This window comes from Pithys albifrons, chromosome 1, assembly GCF_047495875.1.
Source record: "Pithys albifrons albifrons isolate INPA30051 chromosome 1, PitAlb_v1, whole genome shotgun sequence".
NCBI lineage: Eukaryota > Metazoa > Chordata > Aves > Passeriformes > Thamnophilidae > Pithys > Pithys albifrons.
In genome coordinates this window covers 86,745,864-86,764,682 of record NC_092458.1, presented here as the reverse complement: position 1 = coordinate 86,764,682, position 18,819 = coordinate 86,745,864, and the positions used below count along the sequence as shown (strand labels likewise).

The 18,819-nt window shown below is 41.3% G+C and overlaps 1 protein-coding gene across 1 annotated transcript in view; it reads right to left on the bottom strand.

Annotated features, from left to right (window-relative positions):
• The window catches only part of CLCN1 (chloride voltage-gated channel 1), a 37,230-nt gene extending 18,653 nt beyond the window's left edge, over positions 1 to 18,577 (bottom strand). The window contains exons 1-8 of the mRNA XM_071571901.1: positions 18,365 to 18,577; positions 11,990 to 12,140; positions 11,296 to 11,427; positions 9,684 to 9,812; positions 9,447 to 9,580; positions 8,605 to 8,682; positions 4,734 to 4,812; positions 1,852 to 1,977 (exon numbers count right to left, since the gene is read on the bottom strand). Of these exons, the coding sequence (XP_071428002.1) occupies positions 1,852 to 1,977; positions 4,734 to 4,812; positions 8,605 to 8,682; positions 9,447 to 9,580; positions 9,684 to 9,812; positions 11,296 to 11,427; positions 11,990 to 12,140; positions 18,365 to 18,577 (1,042 nt within the window). The remainder of the gene's footprint in view (positions 1 to 1,851; positions 1,978 to 4,733; positions 4,813 to 8,604; positions 8,683 to 9,446; positions 9,581 to 9,683; positions 9,813 to 11,295; positions 11,428 to 11,989; positions 12,141 to 18,364) is intronic.
• Between the last annotated feature and the right edge of the window lie 242 nt (positions 18,578 to 18,819).

The following is an 18,819-nucleotide window of genomic DNA, read 5'->3' as shown; positions in this document are numbered from 1 at the left end:
AAGCCCTTTTCTCTTCATTCTCTACCAACTCGACTAGTTTAGAGGAGCTGTTCAATTCTTAAAAGGTTAGAAGAAAAAAGAAATGAGTACTTTAGTTAATGTGAAGTCTACTTAAAAATAGCTTTGAACTTTAAAATAACACATATATACACTTTAAAATAACGTGTAGCAGGAGGAGCAGGCAAATAAAAGGAAAGATCAGGATATGGTAAAGCAGAAATCCTGCAAATAGTAGAACTCCAATCATCCATGACTGGCAAACAGGGGTTTAAGCTGCAGCAGTTGAACAGAGTGGGCCAGATGTTATTTGGAAAGTACCGATAATGGTGTAAAGCCAGCCAAGAAAGCCATGAGTCTCCAGAAGAAGGCAAAGACTTTGTGGGTCTAAGAAATGGAGGAATTTTGGTGAGATGCTACACATTTTATTTGCATCTGTCACTCTGATGTGATTACTTCCCTACCTGCTACTTCCTGGTAGCAGGTATAATAGAAAAACCCTTGCAGAACAAAGATTGAAAAGCCTGAGCTTGTAACTTCCAAGAGAAATGGACAAGAAAAGACATGAAAGAGGTTAGAACAGGCACGATAAAAGATCATAAAATAATGAATGACTTAGCTAGACAAAAATTTCTAGTTCCTTAATACAAGGACAAGGAGACTGGCAACACAGACAAAGAAAATTCAGAACTATGAAAAGGAACAATTTTTCATAGGCAGTTGAATTATGGAGCTTTTTACCCAGACAGTCAATGAAGCAGAACTTAAGGAGCCATTAATATGGATATTAAAGCTGTCTGAGTGATTTTGAAGAAAGGACAGGAGTCAAGATGTTTCAGGATTAAGCTAATTTCTACTGATTTGAGAGATCAACAAGAGAGCCAGAGCAGATAAAGTGAAGGACAGGAGATTTTCTCCTGTCATCTCTCTTTGAATTTCTTATGTTTTTCTGTGGGAAGAACAGAAAGATGTGGGAGGGTTTTTTTGTGACAGATCTAATGGTTGAATACCCTTCAGTTTTATGCAGTGTTACACAAACAAAGATGTAGTCACTTTCTACATTCAAGTAGAAAGTGTAGTCATTTTCTATACTCAAAAGAATATTCAACCCCCCCAGAAACCATCCCTGTGAAGAGACATGTTACAGCAAGTAAACTGCCCACATGGTGCTCAAATCAATAAAATACATACAACTGCAAGAATAAAAGAGAAAGGCATTATAAGGGAGAAGTTTACATAGAAATGACATGTTTCTGCACCAGAGCTCTATTCCTGCAGCACCTGGGATGCTCTCCTGAACAAGTTTGCCCTGTGCTATTTCTGTCTGCATAAATGTCGCTCTCTTGGTTTTCAGTTACTTCAGAGAGTTATTTTTTCAGGGCCTTCAGTCAGATCCTACTAGTCCTGTAGCCTCCTAATCACCTCAGTTTTCTCAGCTATTTGGTTTAATGTTTTCAGTCAAGAGATGACTGAAGCAGACCACGGTATTTCTAGCAGATTACAGCAGCATACACTGTGGTAGGCATTACATCCTCTGTGATGGGATATCTCTGTTTGAAGCCTTGATGGTAATCTCATTAGAGTTAAAAACCCCACCTCAGGGACCCTTTTTGCGTTCCAAAGGCTCATATTCTGTCATTTATCAGTCATATCCCCAGCACACCTTGGAACAGGTTAGGTAAGACAACCTTTGACAAGTCACTTCCCTTTTTTTCCCTTCTACACTGCTGGAAGTCACATGTTATGGCAGAAGCTTCAAACATCATAGAACATTGTGGTTTTGAGGAAGATAGAAAATAATGCATTAATAGAGCAACTTTTGTACAAAGAGAGTAGGAATGGCTCTTAGCTTACCTGCATCCTTGTTCCAAACAGCAAGAACTCGGAAGATGAAGGCACTAAAGGTAGCTGCAAAGAAACCTCTCCAATAATTGCGCACAGCAAAGTAAGTGGAAGTGACCTCAATGCTGAAAAGAACCCCTAGAAAGAGTTGGAAAGTGAGCAAAGTTACAATCAGAAGTGTAATGTTAGAATCATGAGAGAGGCTTCTAAATACCCTTCTAGAGCAGTGGTCTCTACACGTATTTGATCATGCACCCCTACAAATAAAAGATCATGTACCCTCCCTTCTCTATGTGTATTTATATAAAAATAATATGCATGTACTACTGTACTAAAATATTATGTACAATATAAAACACACACACACAAAGAAATTAGAAAAGGATGAGATGATGAAATAAACAAAATTTAAAAAAAATTTGTTTATTAATAGAACAAAAAAATTTTGTTCTCACTAAAAATACTGATATCCTTCTTACTTTTTAAAATCTGGGGTTACCACTTTATGACACAGTGATTCAAAGTTCTGGTTCTATGTTCACTTTATTTCAATACTTGGTCTTAATGGCTGTCATACTTGAAAAAGATGTCTCTCAAAGACACATAAATCCAAATGCAAGAAATGTATCATTGGCTGTGCTGGCTAAATCATGATACTATATTTTCAATCCCACCCACCACTTAGGCAAAGATTTTTGTTGAAATTTGTATCATAAATTTCCATCCTCTCTGATGTCCATCAGTTGTTCTTGCAAAATAATCAGAAGATGTTGAATTGTCGTATCTTTAACAAGTGGGTTCAAAACCCACTCAAATTCTTAATCTTGAAGATTTTTAAATGGGTTAGAAATTTCTGTTTCCAAGTTTTTTAAGTGTGCATATTATGAGAGTTTTTGTAGCTGAGACACTTACATTGTATTTGGCAACAGATTCACAAAACCTCCACAAGTTTCTTTAGAAAAGCAGTTACTACCCACTGTTAGAACATCATTTTCATCTTAAAGTACATCAAGTACATACATCAAATATGTTTATTTTTCCAAAAATAACTGCTAGGTAGCACACTGCTGACAGGCACTTGTCATCACAGAAAAGATCAACAAATTCAGAACACTTGTGTTTTTGTAAAAGAAAAATGTGTAACTGGTCTTTAAATTCAGTTGCCACAAAGTAATCAGCAAATGTCTGTAGAATTTTTGTGGTCACTCCCCCTCATCTCATTTATGAGGTATTGTAAAGATTTTACTGTTTCAAAGTCTTGTTTTTATGGAATGAAGCACATCAACAACAACCTTGTGTGTGTCTGACTCCCTTTCTTTGCTGCAATAGCACATCTACAAAGAGTGCAGGGAACGAATTTCAGGTGTAGTGCTATCGATGTAACCTCACCAGCCAGGCCTTTGCTTATGCCAGTCACAGCAGCCATTCCACTGGTCTTTACACTTGCACAGCTTTTCCATAAAAGACTTTTTCTTTAATAAAGAAGTAATTTATTATTGAAAAGGTGGCTTTTGTGATAGATCTTTCCTTCAGTGGTTTACAGAAAGTAGTTCTACATGTATTTCACTATTGAAACAGGATTTGGAAATACCATAATCTAAGGCATTTTAGAAACACCTGTACTTTCGCCTATCCATACAGGAAGCCTCTTCCACTGTGTAATTTGTACTGATACCTGTTTCTTCAAACCTTCAGCAATGTTCTCTATGTATCTTTCAGTAGTGTTTGCTGAAGAAAGAATGCATTTTAGTTTGCTGCTCTATTGCTTTCTGTGTATTATTGGAGCCATTTTTACCTTGGCAGGATGAACTAGTGCTTTCAGGGTGGTATATGGCTTTCTGTATTTTGTTGTGAAGCAAGAAGCTTCCTGGCTTCTACACATTTGTCATTAAGCTCAGTGAACTTTTGTACTGTATTAAATATTGTATGACTTGAAACATCACTGAAAAAATTGTACAGGTTTATCTTCATGTTTTGGATGCTTGGATTTTAAATGTCCTGATAATTCTGATGGCTTTGTACCATCATTAGTTAACTTCTCAAAACACAATACACACTTAGGATGAGGTTCATCATTAATGATAGCAGATGTAAATCCATATTTAAAATAGCTTTTGATAATTTAGATCTTTTTGTCCAGCTTCTTGTCAGATCTGATCAGCTATCGCTGCTGCATCTTGTAGTGTGGCTGATTAAGAACCTGTACTAGAAGTGTCAGTTCTGACTTTTTCTTGTCATTTGTCTGAGCTTCCATTATTAGAATTATCTTAATCCATGGTCTTTTTGCAGGGATCTTTTTTAAACTACTTGACCAATTTGTGAGGATTAGTTTAGTTAACACTAGATAATATAATCCATAAATTCACTTCATCCAATGTGGGCACGCATTGATTGCAATACATTGCAATATGGTGAAAGAAAGTAAAGGATTGAGGGCACAACGGTCAACTCCACATTTTGGGAACACCCCTACACCTCATGCACTGTGTGTGACAGGTGGCCATATGACATATGAGGGCACCACTGCCAACACATATATTTATTGTTAGGAAAGTTTAATAATTTATTTTTTTATATTAAAAAACCCTCAAAATTCTGATATTTCCTTCCCACACCCAGGTGATCACCTTTTGCACCCCCAGGGGTATGTACACCCCAGTTTGGAGACCACTGTTCTAGAGAGCCTTCCCCTCTTGCCTCGAGAAGCTGGACAACATGTGGAAAAAAAGACTGCATAAGAGGTGCTGGAAAGGTTGGTAACACTAAAGGTAAGCTTCTTTGTCCAAAGTGAAGGACCGATCAAAAACATGGTGCAGGAAAGGGGACGAGGAGAGGAGGATTAGGCAGGAGGGGATTTAGATACCTGAGGAAAAGGAAACAGAACAGCCACTTGCCTCCAAGTGGTGTCCCAAAGCAGCAGCCAACACCCACAGCACACCCCACAGTCAGGACATCCGTGTAATAATATGGCTGCTACTGGTGAAAGAGACAAAGAGAGGCAGACAAAGAGAAAAAAGAAGGAAAGAAGGCAGAGAGTGAGTAACAAAATTGGCAGGTACGGCCACATACTGTCATGCAGCTCTGTCACCAGTCTCAGTTACAGCTATATTTATCTTACTTTGCCCTTCTGGATGGCTTCAAAATATTCAAAAGACAAGACCTGGCATAGGACAGGCATATACCTGGAATGACACATTCAAGACATGTGAAGAAAGCAGCATCTCATCTTCCATTGAAACATGCACGTTTCTGTCACTGTAAAAGAAGTCTCATGGAAAATTCGCCAGAGTGTGGAAGGAACATAAGCAGATTTCACTCCAACTCTTTTGCTTTGGCAGGGAATCTCAGGATGCACCTGTGCCATAGAGTGCCTGAAAAAACCATCCTGTGAGATGCACAAGGCACATACATGTCCAGAGCAGAGTGTGGACTCATGCTGAAGGCTCTTTCACACAGAGTAGGAGAGTGGATAACAGATCACCTAGTAAAATATTGTGCTATCGTGGTGGAAACTATCATGATGATATAGGGAATTGGAAGATATAAAAAGTAGAATCTTCCTCAGAGACTGGGCACTATTTGCTTGTCAACGGCTAAACTGGCTTTTTAAATCCATCATCATTAAAACACAGGGCGATGTTTACCAACAACAACGCCAAGAAGTTATGAACCACGGGCAATATGATATGAATTTGCAAGCTATAAACTGGATTAAGATCAGCTGAAGATTACATGACTCCCAGGTAATGGAAATCACATGTGGCAATTTGGCGTGGATCCAAAAGAGCAACTAGAGCTACAAAAACTAACATAACAATCCATTTGTTCCCATACTACTGTGCTGTCACAGACTCACAGCAAGTGGAAGGTACCTTTGATTGCTTCTGTATCTCTCTACTCAGAGCTGGGCTAACTCCAAGGTTAGAGCAAGGGTGCTAGGATCAGGGTGCCCAGGACCAGGGTACTAGGTGAGCCCTGAACACCTCCAATGGTGGAGATTCCCCAGCCTCTCTTGACGCCTGTGCCACCCTGAACCACCTTTTGGTCAAGGAGAAAAAATTTTTTATGAATAGATAGAATTTCCCTTTTTGCAAATTGTGCCAGTTGTCTGTTGTTCTTTCACTGTTCCCTGAGAAGGCTATTTTTTTTGGCTATTTTTGTCTAACACCTCCTTTAGCTACTGAAGACAGTAGTTAGACCACTCCCCATTTAGCCTTCTCTTTTCTTCTCTAGTCTCTCCCAGTGAACTATGCAGCATGTGTCCTGCAGTCTCTGAGACTATGTTAATTCCAGATATGGAAAAACAAACAAGAATCTACTGAAGGGTTTTTTTAATTTTGATTTTTTAATGTTGTTTTTTTACCATTAAGAGAGATACCATTCTCCTGTATATTACCCATAGTTCTACCTGACTGTGGTCTAATCCTTGGTTCTGAACTTGCTTTCTTACAAGGTTTTTGGCAGACTGACAAGTTTTGCCTTGAAGCCTCAGGTTTCAGGTCAGATTTTCTGCAACATGGTGTACTTCCCACATACACACAGCTCTCAGCTTTTTTTTTTGCTGAGCCTAATTTTCCTCCTGGCACATCTTTTCTCAAGTTATCCATTGAAGAACTTCTAATTTGTAGCTGACAAACTACATTCTTCCTTTTTTTTTTTAATAGCCAACTATAGTAAAGATCATTATTATTGGTGGTGCAAGACCATGTTGCATTGTCAGCTAACTCATCCATTTCAAGACTAACAGGAAAGTAGCGCATGAAAGAAATAAAGCCAACTTAGAAAAAAAACGCATTTAAAAACTCCATAAACTTACAGGCAAAATAACCATGGAGAGAGGTACAGGGCAGTGCATGGGGAGGGGTAGAAGTGACATGAAGGCACAGCAAAGAATGGAGAATGTTTTAAAGATAAATTATTTATGAATACATTTCCACTGGTTTAGGAAGACGTTATCATGTGCTTCTGGCACATGTGCTATTTAAAGAAATTCTGTGAATCAGAAGACTAGTACAAATGTTAGGGGGAGACATAAATTTCCACATTTCTCCTCAAAGTGGGATCATAGAAAGGTGGGAACAGACCACTGGAGTTGCTCAGAGTTCTGCTAATTCCAAAGCTAAATGAGGTTCTTTTTAGGTGAGTCCTGAACATCTCCAAGGATAGAAATTCCCTGGAAACTCTGAGCATGGTGCTGAACCACCCTTGGGAGAGAGGAACGTAATTTCCTTGAACACAGTTAAAATTTCCCTTATTGCATGTTGCATCCATTGCCACTGGCACCGTGCCACTCTGGAAATAGCCTGGATTAATCTCCACTAAAACTCCCCTTTAGGTGGCTGATGACATTGGCTAAACCATCCTACTTTAGCCTTTTCTTCTTTAGACTGAACAAATCCAGCTTCCTCAGCTTCTCCTCATATGCCATTACTCCAAACTCGCAAACATATTATTGGCTCTTCACACCTCTCTTATAAAGGGAGACCAAAACTTCACACACTGATGTTTCTGTTCTCCAGTTCATGGATGAAGTATGCATGTAGTAGTTACCAGTTCACATTTTCATTCCTGTCATACTTGCCCTCATCTCCTTCTCTACTGCTGCTCCTTACATTCAAGGGGGTTTTTTTTACTTCTATTCTCTACTCAATCCTTATTGACTTTCTGGACAGACCTTAGTGCTCTCCAGGTAGAACAATGTACACAGCAGGCTGGGAATGAACAAGCTGCACCATTAGAAATCAGCACATTAATTGGTGTCCCTTTTCCTACAACCTTTTCTTCCTTTTGCTGCTGCCAGTTACAAGTGAAAAGAAAGAACTTGTGCTGATAGAATGGTGAGGTATCTGTGGAGAACCTTTCCTGAGAGCAGGAAATCTCACAGCAAAAAGCTAAATGAATTGTACATTAAATGTCACATATAGGAAGACACTTGCCTCTAAGAGGAGCCCCGAAGCAACATCCAATTCCAACTGCACAAGCCGGCACCAGAAGGTCGAACTGCCTATGCACATTCTGGAACAGAGAGTGCAGCCAGAGACAGGCATGCTGGGGTTAGAAGGAGCAAAGCCAGGGGGTTAGGACCCAGAACAATGAAAATAAGCAACAGCCAGCAGCAGATTCAACTGCTGCTATTACAAATAGCAGGCTCTACACGCTTTAGTGCAGTCTTTAGTACTGTCAGCTGGTCTTTAGCAGTGACACCTGGTCCTTGTATGCAGACAGGACCTACTCAAGTAAAACAGCCCCTCCAACTGTTGTATTACACAGTAAGTTTCTGCTAAGAGCCTGTGTGTAAACGAGTTCCTACATTTAGCTATATGTGCAGTTAATAGGTTTTTTTACACAACTAGTCAACATAGTGATCAGACTGCAGAGGCTGTTCTGCGATAGCAAAAGCATAGACAGTGTCAGTGTCTATAATTAGCAATGCTGTATAAATTTGGCTTAAGGACAAATTGATCTTTGTCTGCAGCTACTTTTTCATACAATGATCACAGTGCAAATGTATCAGCATCATGAGATGTCAGATACATGTTACTAACCAGCCTCTGTGTAATTGCAAAGTAACATTGGTGGTCCTGCACCATTATTTAGACTGTATATCTGGCCTCTCCCATTTTGTTTGGCTTGTGTTTTGCAACTCTATAGCAGCACAGTGAACTTTGAATGATGTTTCCTGTGTTCTGTGACCTACCCATACTATTCTGTGGGTCTTAAGAGTTCAGCCTGTGCAAGAGCTATATGCAGAGACATCTGCCTTACCTCATACACACCACAGAAGATTGACATGAACTTGCTGAGTACTGCAGCACAGATACTGGCAATATGCACAAAAGGACCCTGCAAGAGAAGAGGAAATCAGAGACGGTTACCCTCTGTTTAATGACAACTATTTAGCTATTGAAGATCTCATAATTTCTCTTTGGCCATCTCAGCCAGTCCTAGACTCAACAGGGTTGCAAGAGACCTCCGTTAACCCAGCAGCACCACGTTCACCACTATACCATGTCCCCAAGTGCTACAAATACACAACTTTTGAACTCTTCCAGGGATGGTGGTTCCACCACTTGCCTGGGCAGCCTATTTCAATGACTGAAAAACCTTTCAGTGAAGAAATTTTTCCTAATATCTAATCTAAATCTCCCATAGTGCAACTTAAGGTCACTTCTTCTTGCCCTGTCATTTGTTACCTGGGAGGAGAGAGCAACCTACACCTGGCTACAACCTCCTTTCAGATAGTTGTAGAGAGTGATGAGGTCTCTCCTGAGCATTCTGGTCTCTAGGCTAAACCACACTAGCTCTCTCAACCAATTCTCCTAAGATTTGTGCTGCAGACCCCTCAATCTTCCTCAGTTCTCCAATCTTCATTTATTTTTCTTTCCTCTCAAAGGCTACCTGACTTGAGTTCTTTGATGTTTTCTATATGAAGTCTTTCCAGGTGGAAGGAAAATGGTCAGTGGAAGATAAGTGTTGCTAGAAAGAGCAGAGCTTTGAGAAAAGGAATGGTGGTGAAAGAATGAAAACATTTATGGACTCCTCTTCCACAGACATGTCCCACCTTCTCGATCCTGATCACTATTACACATGGAAACAGTAATATTTACCTCTTTCCCCACAGGCATGCCACTTCCAAGCCCAGCGGTGAGGCTCACAACTTTGGCCACAAAAGCTTTGAGAGTGAGATATTCCTTAAGGACCACTCCCCTCATAATGGTCTTGAGCTCTGGGATACCAGACCCTGAAAACAACAGCAGAGCAGGGAATGAACAAAACCCACAGGCAAATGAAACAAGAAAAACAAGACAGACAGAAACAGATCATGCCATGCCTTCTGCTCTCACCAACAGCCTGTGGAGAGACGAGGTGGCAGACAATGGCCGCAAACAGAATAAGAGCAAGTGGGTATGCAACCCACACCACATACTGCAGAGGAACATTTGGGTGCAGCTTTCCATACATCCACTTGTAGGCTGTAGACAGACAAAAAAAGAAGTAGTCAGTAACCACAGCTGCTCCAAACAGGTTGGTAAATATCAAAGAATCACCCATTTTCTAATCATGCCCATGGTAAATCTCCCTGAGAAATGCTACCCCTAAGTCCTAAGTCTTGTTACATTTTCAGTATGAGTTCCCATATAAAGCAGGCATTCTGCTGGAGTGGATAGAAGACAATATTAATACCTGTGCCCAAGTGTCACTTAAGAAAAGGTGTGTTACATGTCGTTGTGAGGTTGAATGACAGTACAGTCTCTTCATTCAGCAGCCTGACAGTCTTATGTGGGCCCTGAAGAAGAATAAAGTGGTCCCCCAATTGCTTCTTCAGTTTAAAAGCTGTAACTCTGATTTGTATTCTAGAGCAGCAGGATGAAGGGAGCTGTGCCAACAGCTATTAAAACAGCAGTGGTACCATTGCTCAGCCAGGTACAACAGCACGAGCTGCTAGGAATCCAAACTGAACTGCAGCTCCTGCGCAACTGCATCTTCTCTGCCTGAGCTGGCTCCCCACACAGTAGGAGGCTGAGACTTGTTGGAGGGAAAGGAAAAAAGCCCTCAAAGGACTCAGCTGCAGGAAATATGAAGGACAGGGTCTCTCAGAGACTGGTAGACTATACCGGGTGCTTGGTGGATGGGGAAGCTCTGGGAGGAACACTAAGCTGAAGGAATATTAGGAGCTTTGAGGAATTGCAGTGTCTGGTGGAAATCAGCAGGCAAGACGAAATGGTTGGTGTGCACGTATACTGGTCAGGATTGGGACACTGAAGGTAAGGACAAAGGAACAGTGAAGCTAAAAGGATGTGGGCAATGTTGTGTGTGTGTGCACACTGAGATGAGGGGAAGGGGGCCTGAAAAATCTTGTAGTTTTTATAGCTGGGAAAGGGGAGACAGATCACAGGAAAAATGCAGAGAAGGGATATAAGATGGCAAATAGGAGATCTCTGTGGAAAGGGCTAAAGGACAGAACACTATGTGGTCAGGTAGCAGAAAACTGCAGAGCACCGTATAAATAAAAATTAGAAAGAACAATAATGACATAAAAAGTAGACACAGGGTCAGGAGGGCTTCTAAGGTCTTTCCCATCCCTCCTGTGCTTAATATTCTTATGGAGGAAGGGGAGCAGCAGTATAATAGGAAGGACGATAGTACCACTTCCCTGTGCTCCTGCACATTCAAGGGAGCAGAAAGGAAAGGGATTCAAAATAATGGTTTTGTCTTTGACTCAACATACACATACTCTTTGCTTATGCCTGCTAACTTCCAAATTTTTCCCTGCCATCCATTTGAAGAACCTCTTCATAGTTAACCTTTATTCTGCTACGTTGCAAGAACTTCAAATTTACTAGGCAGTGAGGGGTGAGGATAGGATTCTGATATTAAAGGAACATTGGTAACTGAGCTTTGTAAAACATTTGTGTCATGTACAGTCTGCTTTTGCAAGATTTGAATGGGACCCACCCTGTAGGCTCTTTGCACTGGCATAATCCATTCCCCAGCTCACCAACGCCATGACCAGCCCCAGCAGAACCAAGAAAATCCAGTCCTCTCCAAGCTTCTTGGTAACATATTTCTGGATACGTTTAGCACAGTCTGTAGAGGGAAGAGTGAACCAGAAAAATGAGGGAAGACAGGTGAAGCCCAGGTCTGTCTCTCCTATGCTGAGAACTGACTACAATGAGGATTTACTTGGAAGCATCATAGGTTTCATGTTGAAGGACTGATACCTATCCTGTTCTCACACAGTTCTGCAACATCTTACATATTTTCAAAAAATAGAAGGGGAATGTGTGTGTGTGTGTGTGTGTGTGTGTGTGTGTGTGTGTGTGTGTGTGTGTGTGTGTGTCTCAGGATGCACAGGGTAGAATTTATCATCTTGTACACTAGCAGCAAAAGTCTAACACGAGGACAACCTTTTCCTTTTGCTACAGAGATCTGTTGTGGAAAAACTTACTGATTTGAGACTGTTTTTTATTCCAAACAGATCTTAGTTCTTCCTAGGATGAAAGTTCATATGAAGAATTTTTTTTCTTCCAATGAGTTTCCTTTTCCTTTCCCCTCTGATTCGTCCCAGTCATAATAGCTAAAATTCCGTCTTTCTGGCTGGCCTGCCCAATATCTGGTCATAGGGTAATGAAAGATGAATTCTCCCTACCTTGACATTTGGAATAGTGCTCTTCTTTAATCTGTACTTGACTGTCACGTTTCAGGGGTCTTCCATTGTTCTTTTGGGCCTGTTTCTTCAATAGTATTGTTGCTTCCTTGTCTGAAATGTCAGTTATCTGGTCTGTGTATTTGCCATAAAGCTAGAGGAGAAGAAAGCAAGAGACGTCAAAAGAAAAGGTAGGGCACATGCTCCTTCACAAATAGCATTAAGGATGAAAAGGCAGATCGACCAAGATGCAGATCCAAATGTACCCAAGTAGGGAGACTGAGACAGAATATCTCAGGCTGATGCAGCTCATTTTTCTTTTTTCTTTCTAGTTCCCACTTTCCAATCTCTCCAAAACCTTTCCATCTCCTTTTTTTGGGGTATGAGATATGATCACAGAATACTCGTTGTTTTCTAATCCTGAGAAAAATCTGGCTGTGGTCTAAAGACATTGAGCAAGCTTTCTGGAGGTACAAAAGAAGGTCAAAAGAGTTCACATGAGGCTGCCATTCTCAGGGCTTTCTCACAGATTGCAGCAACACTGTAAAACATCTCTGAAGGTTTTGAGAGGTATTACACTACCAAACAGGCTGCAGAAATGTCCTGCATTTGTTCCTGCTGCTGCCAAGAAATGCTTAACAAGGCACACAGCTACTAATGGTGCCTGCAGAGGAAAAGAAGCAGCATCAGCTCAGAAATATCACAGGGTACTGCACTTCTCCTCTCATTATTCATCCAAATCAGCATGTTAAGTCCTCATGTATTTCAAATTCCTCTGAATTTCCTGACTACTTAGTCCAGTCTTTGTCTTCAGAAAATAATCTTGAAATGCCATTGCTTATATGGAATTCACAACTAGCTACACATGCTTATCAAGGATATGTCATACATGGATATGCAATAAACTCAGCAGTTGTGCCATCTTGTCAACAACAAGATCTTAAGGGAGTTTTAAGAACCCTGACTGTGCCCCTGTGTTTGTTTGTCAGATTCTCTGAGGAGTAGCTATCCTCCCTCACTCTTCCAGAGTATAGGTGGGGAAGGTGTGCATTTGAGAAGCTGGGAATAAGCCTCTCCTCCTGTGTCCTTCAGTGAATCAGGTTTGGCTTTACTTCAGGTCAGGTTACCATCTGATGCACTTCCCACCTGTGAGAATGTGATTCTTTGCTTCCTCCCCAGCATATCTGCTTCTCTGAGATTTTTCTGAGTGGCAGGAGGAGAGTGAGCAATGTTTTGATCAGCAAAGTCAGACTCTTTAGCTGGAGAATGACAAGGCATATGAGAGAGATAATGCACTACCACATAGTTAGGAGACATTTCTATTTGACAGTTCCTGCCTCCTCCTTTCAAGGTAAGACAAGAGATGTTCCCGTTCCCCTGAGATAAAATAGATTCAGAGACTCACAGAAAGATTTACACTGGTAGGCACCACTGGAGGTTTCTAGTCCAAACCTTTGCCCACAGCATGCAAACTCCAAAGCCAAATAAACCAGATTAGGTTGCTCAAGACTTTGTCCAGGCAACTCCTAAACGTCTCCAAGGGTGGAGATTATCCAGCTTCTCTGAGCACCTGTTTCAGTGCTCTGCCAATTAATATCTCAACATAACCAATATGACTGAATGTCCTAAGTATTTTATTTATTTGCATGTATTCCTCAAGAGACACTTGAACCATATACCATAGGTCCCTTTGGAAATCCTAGTGCATTTTTTTTCACCGAACACACATCTATGCTTTTTTAAATTATCCTATTCTGAAGGTGGCTCACCTGGCATCTCTTGAACAGAATGATTCTGTGTGAACAACTGAAGGTAGTCTTCCATTCATCACTCTACTGGAAACTACACAAATTTCATGCAATTATTAACCACATGGGTACCAACACATTCTAGGTAAATTAAACAATACAGAATCTTCGCGGTGAGGAATAGCCGTGCTCTGACTCCCATAATACAGACAGGACAGTGAAATATCAGGCTGAAGAATTTTGTCTACAAGCTGCCACATACAGAATTCAGTGCTACGTATGAAAACTGCTCAGGCTTTTTTCTCTCACTGTGTGTGTTTCAGTTATAAGTGCTAAGTACTAGCAGATTTTAGACAAATGCATCTTCACATCACCTCAGCTAGCATTTCACTGCTGTTAAATGGTCAGAAGGGATGGGCTCATATCAAATACAGCTCAAACCCCACTATGAATTTAAACCAATGCCAAGTATGAGATTCAAATTAGAATCTTCCATCTGTTAAATAGAACAACATGACAGCACAATAGTAAGAATGTTGAAAGTCCTCATATGGTATCCTAATGCACTGCTTCTGACTGACTGGAAAATGGTGCACTCAGGATGAGGGGGAAAAGGAGTTAGTCCACAGATATAAAAAAGAAGCTTCTGCTCCAGCAAACAAGATAGTCTAAACTCATTTAAAGAATGCTTCACACATGCGCTTTGTTTCTCCCTTGGGCCATATCTGAAATGATAGGAGATTGTGGGACAGACAAAGAATGCAGAAAGCAGAGGATTACCTTAAAGCAAAATTAGACTAGGCAAGAACTATCCACTCTGCTAGAAGGCATGTAAAACTAAAAATATAACACAGTAGGACTCAGGCTTCCTTCTTCTGTTGCTTCCTCACCAACACAAGGAACACAGGGTTTCTGAGCACCAAAAAAATTTAAGACAATTTTATAACATCTCAATTATCACCTAAGGGTTGAACCAGAAAAGGTACTATCACGCCTACACCTTGGCTAAATGCTGAGACCATGATAATGGTGCAAAAACAGCTGAAGATATAAATACCACTAAGGACAGAGGGGAGGAACATATCCAAAAAAAAAAAAAAATCCAGGGAGAAAGCACAACTAGGGTGAAGTATATTTTCAGGGAAGAAGCATTTATTAATGCTTAACCGTACACCAGTAGGGTTTGTCTTTCCAAAAATTGAGGACATTTCATTATTTGAGTAACAGAAGAAAAGCTGCACAGAATCTCAGGGAAAAAATACACCACAATCTCAAGACTTTTCTGGGAGCTATTTTCTGAGAGCTCATCAACTGCAAAAAACTGTTCTCTCACAGTCCAAAGCCTAAGCTATTTCCCATGCCATTCCAACTGAACAATACATTGTACAGAGGATACTCCAGTCCTGAAATCCCTTCCCCCAGCGCTGTTAGTGCATCCTGTTTATAACCTGCCGCTCCTGGTCACTAAGGCAGTCTTGGGCTCTACTTCTTATCCCTTTCATGCCAGCCTTGTAGCCATCCTCTATCCTTGCAATTATCTTCATTAGGTGTTTTTCTTTTGATGGATCACAAAAAAAGAATCCATATTTCTCAAAGAAGAAACCTCCCAGAATTCACTGCATAAGTAAATTTAGATGTCAGTAAAAAGTCTCAGATCAACTGTTTAGACATAGAGGCCATGAGGCACATGTAAACAGTGGGGGACAGCAACAACATAATAGTTGTTCCTGCAGAAAATATGTCAGAGGGGATGTCTAACAGCAATTCCACCACCTGATGGGGAGAAGGGTTGAAGAGAAACATCAGAGCAAGACTTCTTGGAGGGGCACAGCAAAGGACAGAAGGGAAAAAGCACAACTTGCAAGAAAGGAAAGTCCATGCAAAAGGAAAACATATCCCCATCTACCCTCTTTTGAGGCTGTTTCAACACAGGAACAGGTACTGAGGGTGCTGGGGAATCTTCAGTTTTGGAGATGTTCAGAATGTGCCTGAACAATGTGACCTATCTTTGGAGTCAGTCCTGCTGTGAACAGGAGCTTGGGCTAGAGAGCTCCAAAGGCCCTCTCACCTACCTCCATAGGGGCCTGTTATTCTGTATTACTGCATTGCCTAATTTCTTATTGCACATCCCTCCCACTACACCCATCTGTGTATTGCTGAGTGAGCTCTCTGCCAGGAACACCCTTTCTATAGTCACAAATAGCACAGCTTCTAAATACTTCACCAGCTGTAGCTGCTTTCTCATGCAGACAGAAAGCAATACAAAATCGTACAGTGTATGATAATGTATATTTTTATCAAGGTATATTATATCATATATCTGCTATGTGTTATCTTAATTGTCCAACATTATGTGTATATTATTATTATTATCCTACTCTTGTTATTATTTCATTATCTATTGAGCACTATATGTTTTTTTTATCGTCAGTTTTCTGAAGGTCCCAGACAAAAGACCAAGATTTCACTCTTTTGGGACCTGTGTAAACCCAATCATATCACATGTAGAACAGAAGGTAACAGCTAGCAAAAGAAAAGTGCACAACAGAATCAAAACCTCTCTCTGCCAAATGTTTTTTCACATCAGTGGGGAAAGAAATCCTAATGATTAATCTGCATAGAAATGGATGAAAACATGTGCAGCAGGTTGTTTTTCATGCTAATTACATGATAATAAGTGTGCATGTTTGTACAGAATATACATGCAAATTTATCTGCATGTGGATGGATGAGTGGCAGGCAAAATATACACAGGCATAGCAAGCCTGGCTTTGCAGAATATGTCTGCATTCACATACATGCATATGTGTACATGGTTGTTTATGTAAAGTATTTCTAGGACATATTTTTCAGTTCAACTATAAATAAAACTGGTGTTTAGGTTGCAAATTGTGTTTGAAAATGCATGCTTGCTTGGGGACATTTCTGCCTGAACATATGCATGGGAAAGCACTTGATGGCGTTCTCATAAGAGCTTGAGGTTGTCTATCTACGTGCACTGACCATAATGCCTCTAGAGCTGAGCACAGAGACACTTCAGTGCCAGGCAGCAGGAGCACAGTGGTGGGTTGTATCCCCTCACTGTGTCATCTGTGTCTGCTAATGAGGATGGTTTTACACGTGTGGGACTGACATATCTGGTGGATATGTGTGAACTGCAGTGTTTCTGGGATGTGCCCACCTGGAGAAGCGGTTTACATCCCACAGCTCCCCCCAGCCCAGCTCACTGTCGGTTCATGGCGCACACACCGAGATGCATTTCCTTTGATCTTCTCCGCATTCCAGCCCAAAGTGCTACCCTACCTGCTCCTCATGGGGCAGGCGTGACCCCTAGTGGAGCTCAGCTCCAGGTGTGCAGGCACACCTCTCCATCCTGTCCCACCCCAGCCTATGCTCAGCCTCAGCGTGGCTGCTGCAGCCAAAACACTGTCCCGTGTTACTGCAAATAAAGCTTAAACTGCTCCAATCAGACCTTTGTCCAGAAGTCTTCCCATTTGCATTGCTGCTTATGAACCTGCCAGGGTGGCAGGATTTGGAAGACTTTAGTGTAGTAGACACGTGCAAATCCTCAGATGTTTAAGTTTCAGAAGAGAATTTCCTGAATATGGCCATATAACTGATTCTCAAATCTTTTATATGACACATAACCATCCTCCTTGGGACACTTATCTACTGGAAGAGATTTTCTTGGTAAATGTGGCTTTTGTCCTATCACTAAATCACAGAAGTCTTCAGAAGATGATTAATGCATCCCTCCCTCATCCACCAATCATTCACCATCCATGTAGGGGGATTTGCATTCATGTAAGGAGAAATATCAACTCTATGAATTTCACAGTCACACATTCTCTCCCTCATCATTTGACTGTATCCTTCATTCCACCAAAGCTCTCTTAGGTCAGCCTAGTCTGAGCAGAGTGGTAGGAAATTAGATTACCAGGACTCTGCTCTAAAACCTCTCTCTTGCATGAGTTTGTCCCAGAAATAGAGGGAAAAGGAGATATTGAGAGTAAGGGAACAAGAAGCCATAACCAGAGTACCTCTGATCCACTGCTTGTATGAATCAGAGCAGGAGTCAGATCAAGTTTAAGAGTTAGAAAATCCCTCACTTACAGCTCCTCCAAGAGTTACCAAAACTATCAATATACATGCTTGGATCTATGACCATGAAGGGTTTTTTGATCAGAGAAAAGTCACAAGAAAGCTTTACTTCGTCTATACAGCTGTACTCAGCCATCTACATCACTGTTCTCTTTGGTTTTATTCACTCTTCTGCTCTACTTAATATCACTATGCAGATGAAGGCAGCTGCAACTTCTCTTTGCTGCTACAAATACATTAATGCTCTGGTTCATTTTACCCCATCCCAGCTTGTCTATTCCAAATCTCATTTAGTCCATGGCAGGTAAAAATTACCTCTGGCTGGAAATGCTGGTAAGAACTCCTGGGTTTAAGTACAACCAAAAATGTCAACACCTGACCTGGGAGTCAGCAAACAAAGGGGAGAATTGGTAGAACTGAGAATGGACAGGGATGTGTGCTGTACCAGCACTGTTCTGGGAGTCCTAAGAGCCCATATGATCCCAGAGAAACATGTGCTGCCACAAATGTCCCAGTCATCCAGCCCTACCTGTGGGTAGCTGAGGGAGTTCTCCACGTGGCGCGTGTCGTCCCCTGTCCCCCCGGCCTCACGTTCTGCCTCCAGGGGTATCCCGTAACGGGTGCATTTCTCAAAGCAGACATAGTCGTACTGTGGTGTGCCCCCCCACAAAGCTGGCTTCGATCTGGGGTCCTGCGTCATGGTCTCTGAGCTCTCCATGCCCCTAATTTCCCTCACACTCATCTTTAATGGAGCTGCTGCTCTGGGCCTTACCTAGAACCACCTTGTGTTCTGGCAGAGAGCAAGGCCTCCGCATTTCCTGCTTCTTCTTTCTTTTTTTCTCTCCTCAGATCACTCTGACTTGTCCTGTTCTTGCTCTTTCTCTCTGCCTCCCTTCCTCCTCCTTCTTGTGCCTCTCTCACTTTCTTCCCTTCCTGCCTAAAGGCAGTGATGGCAGGGTTCAACTATATTTATAGCAACTTTCG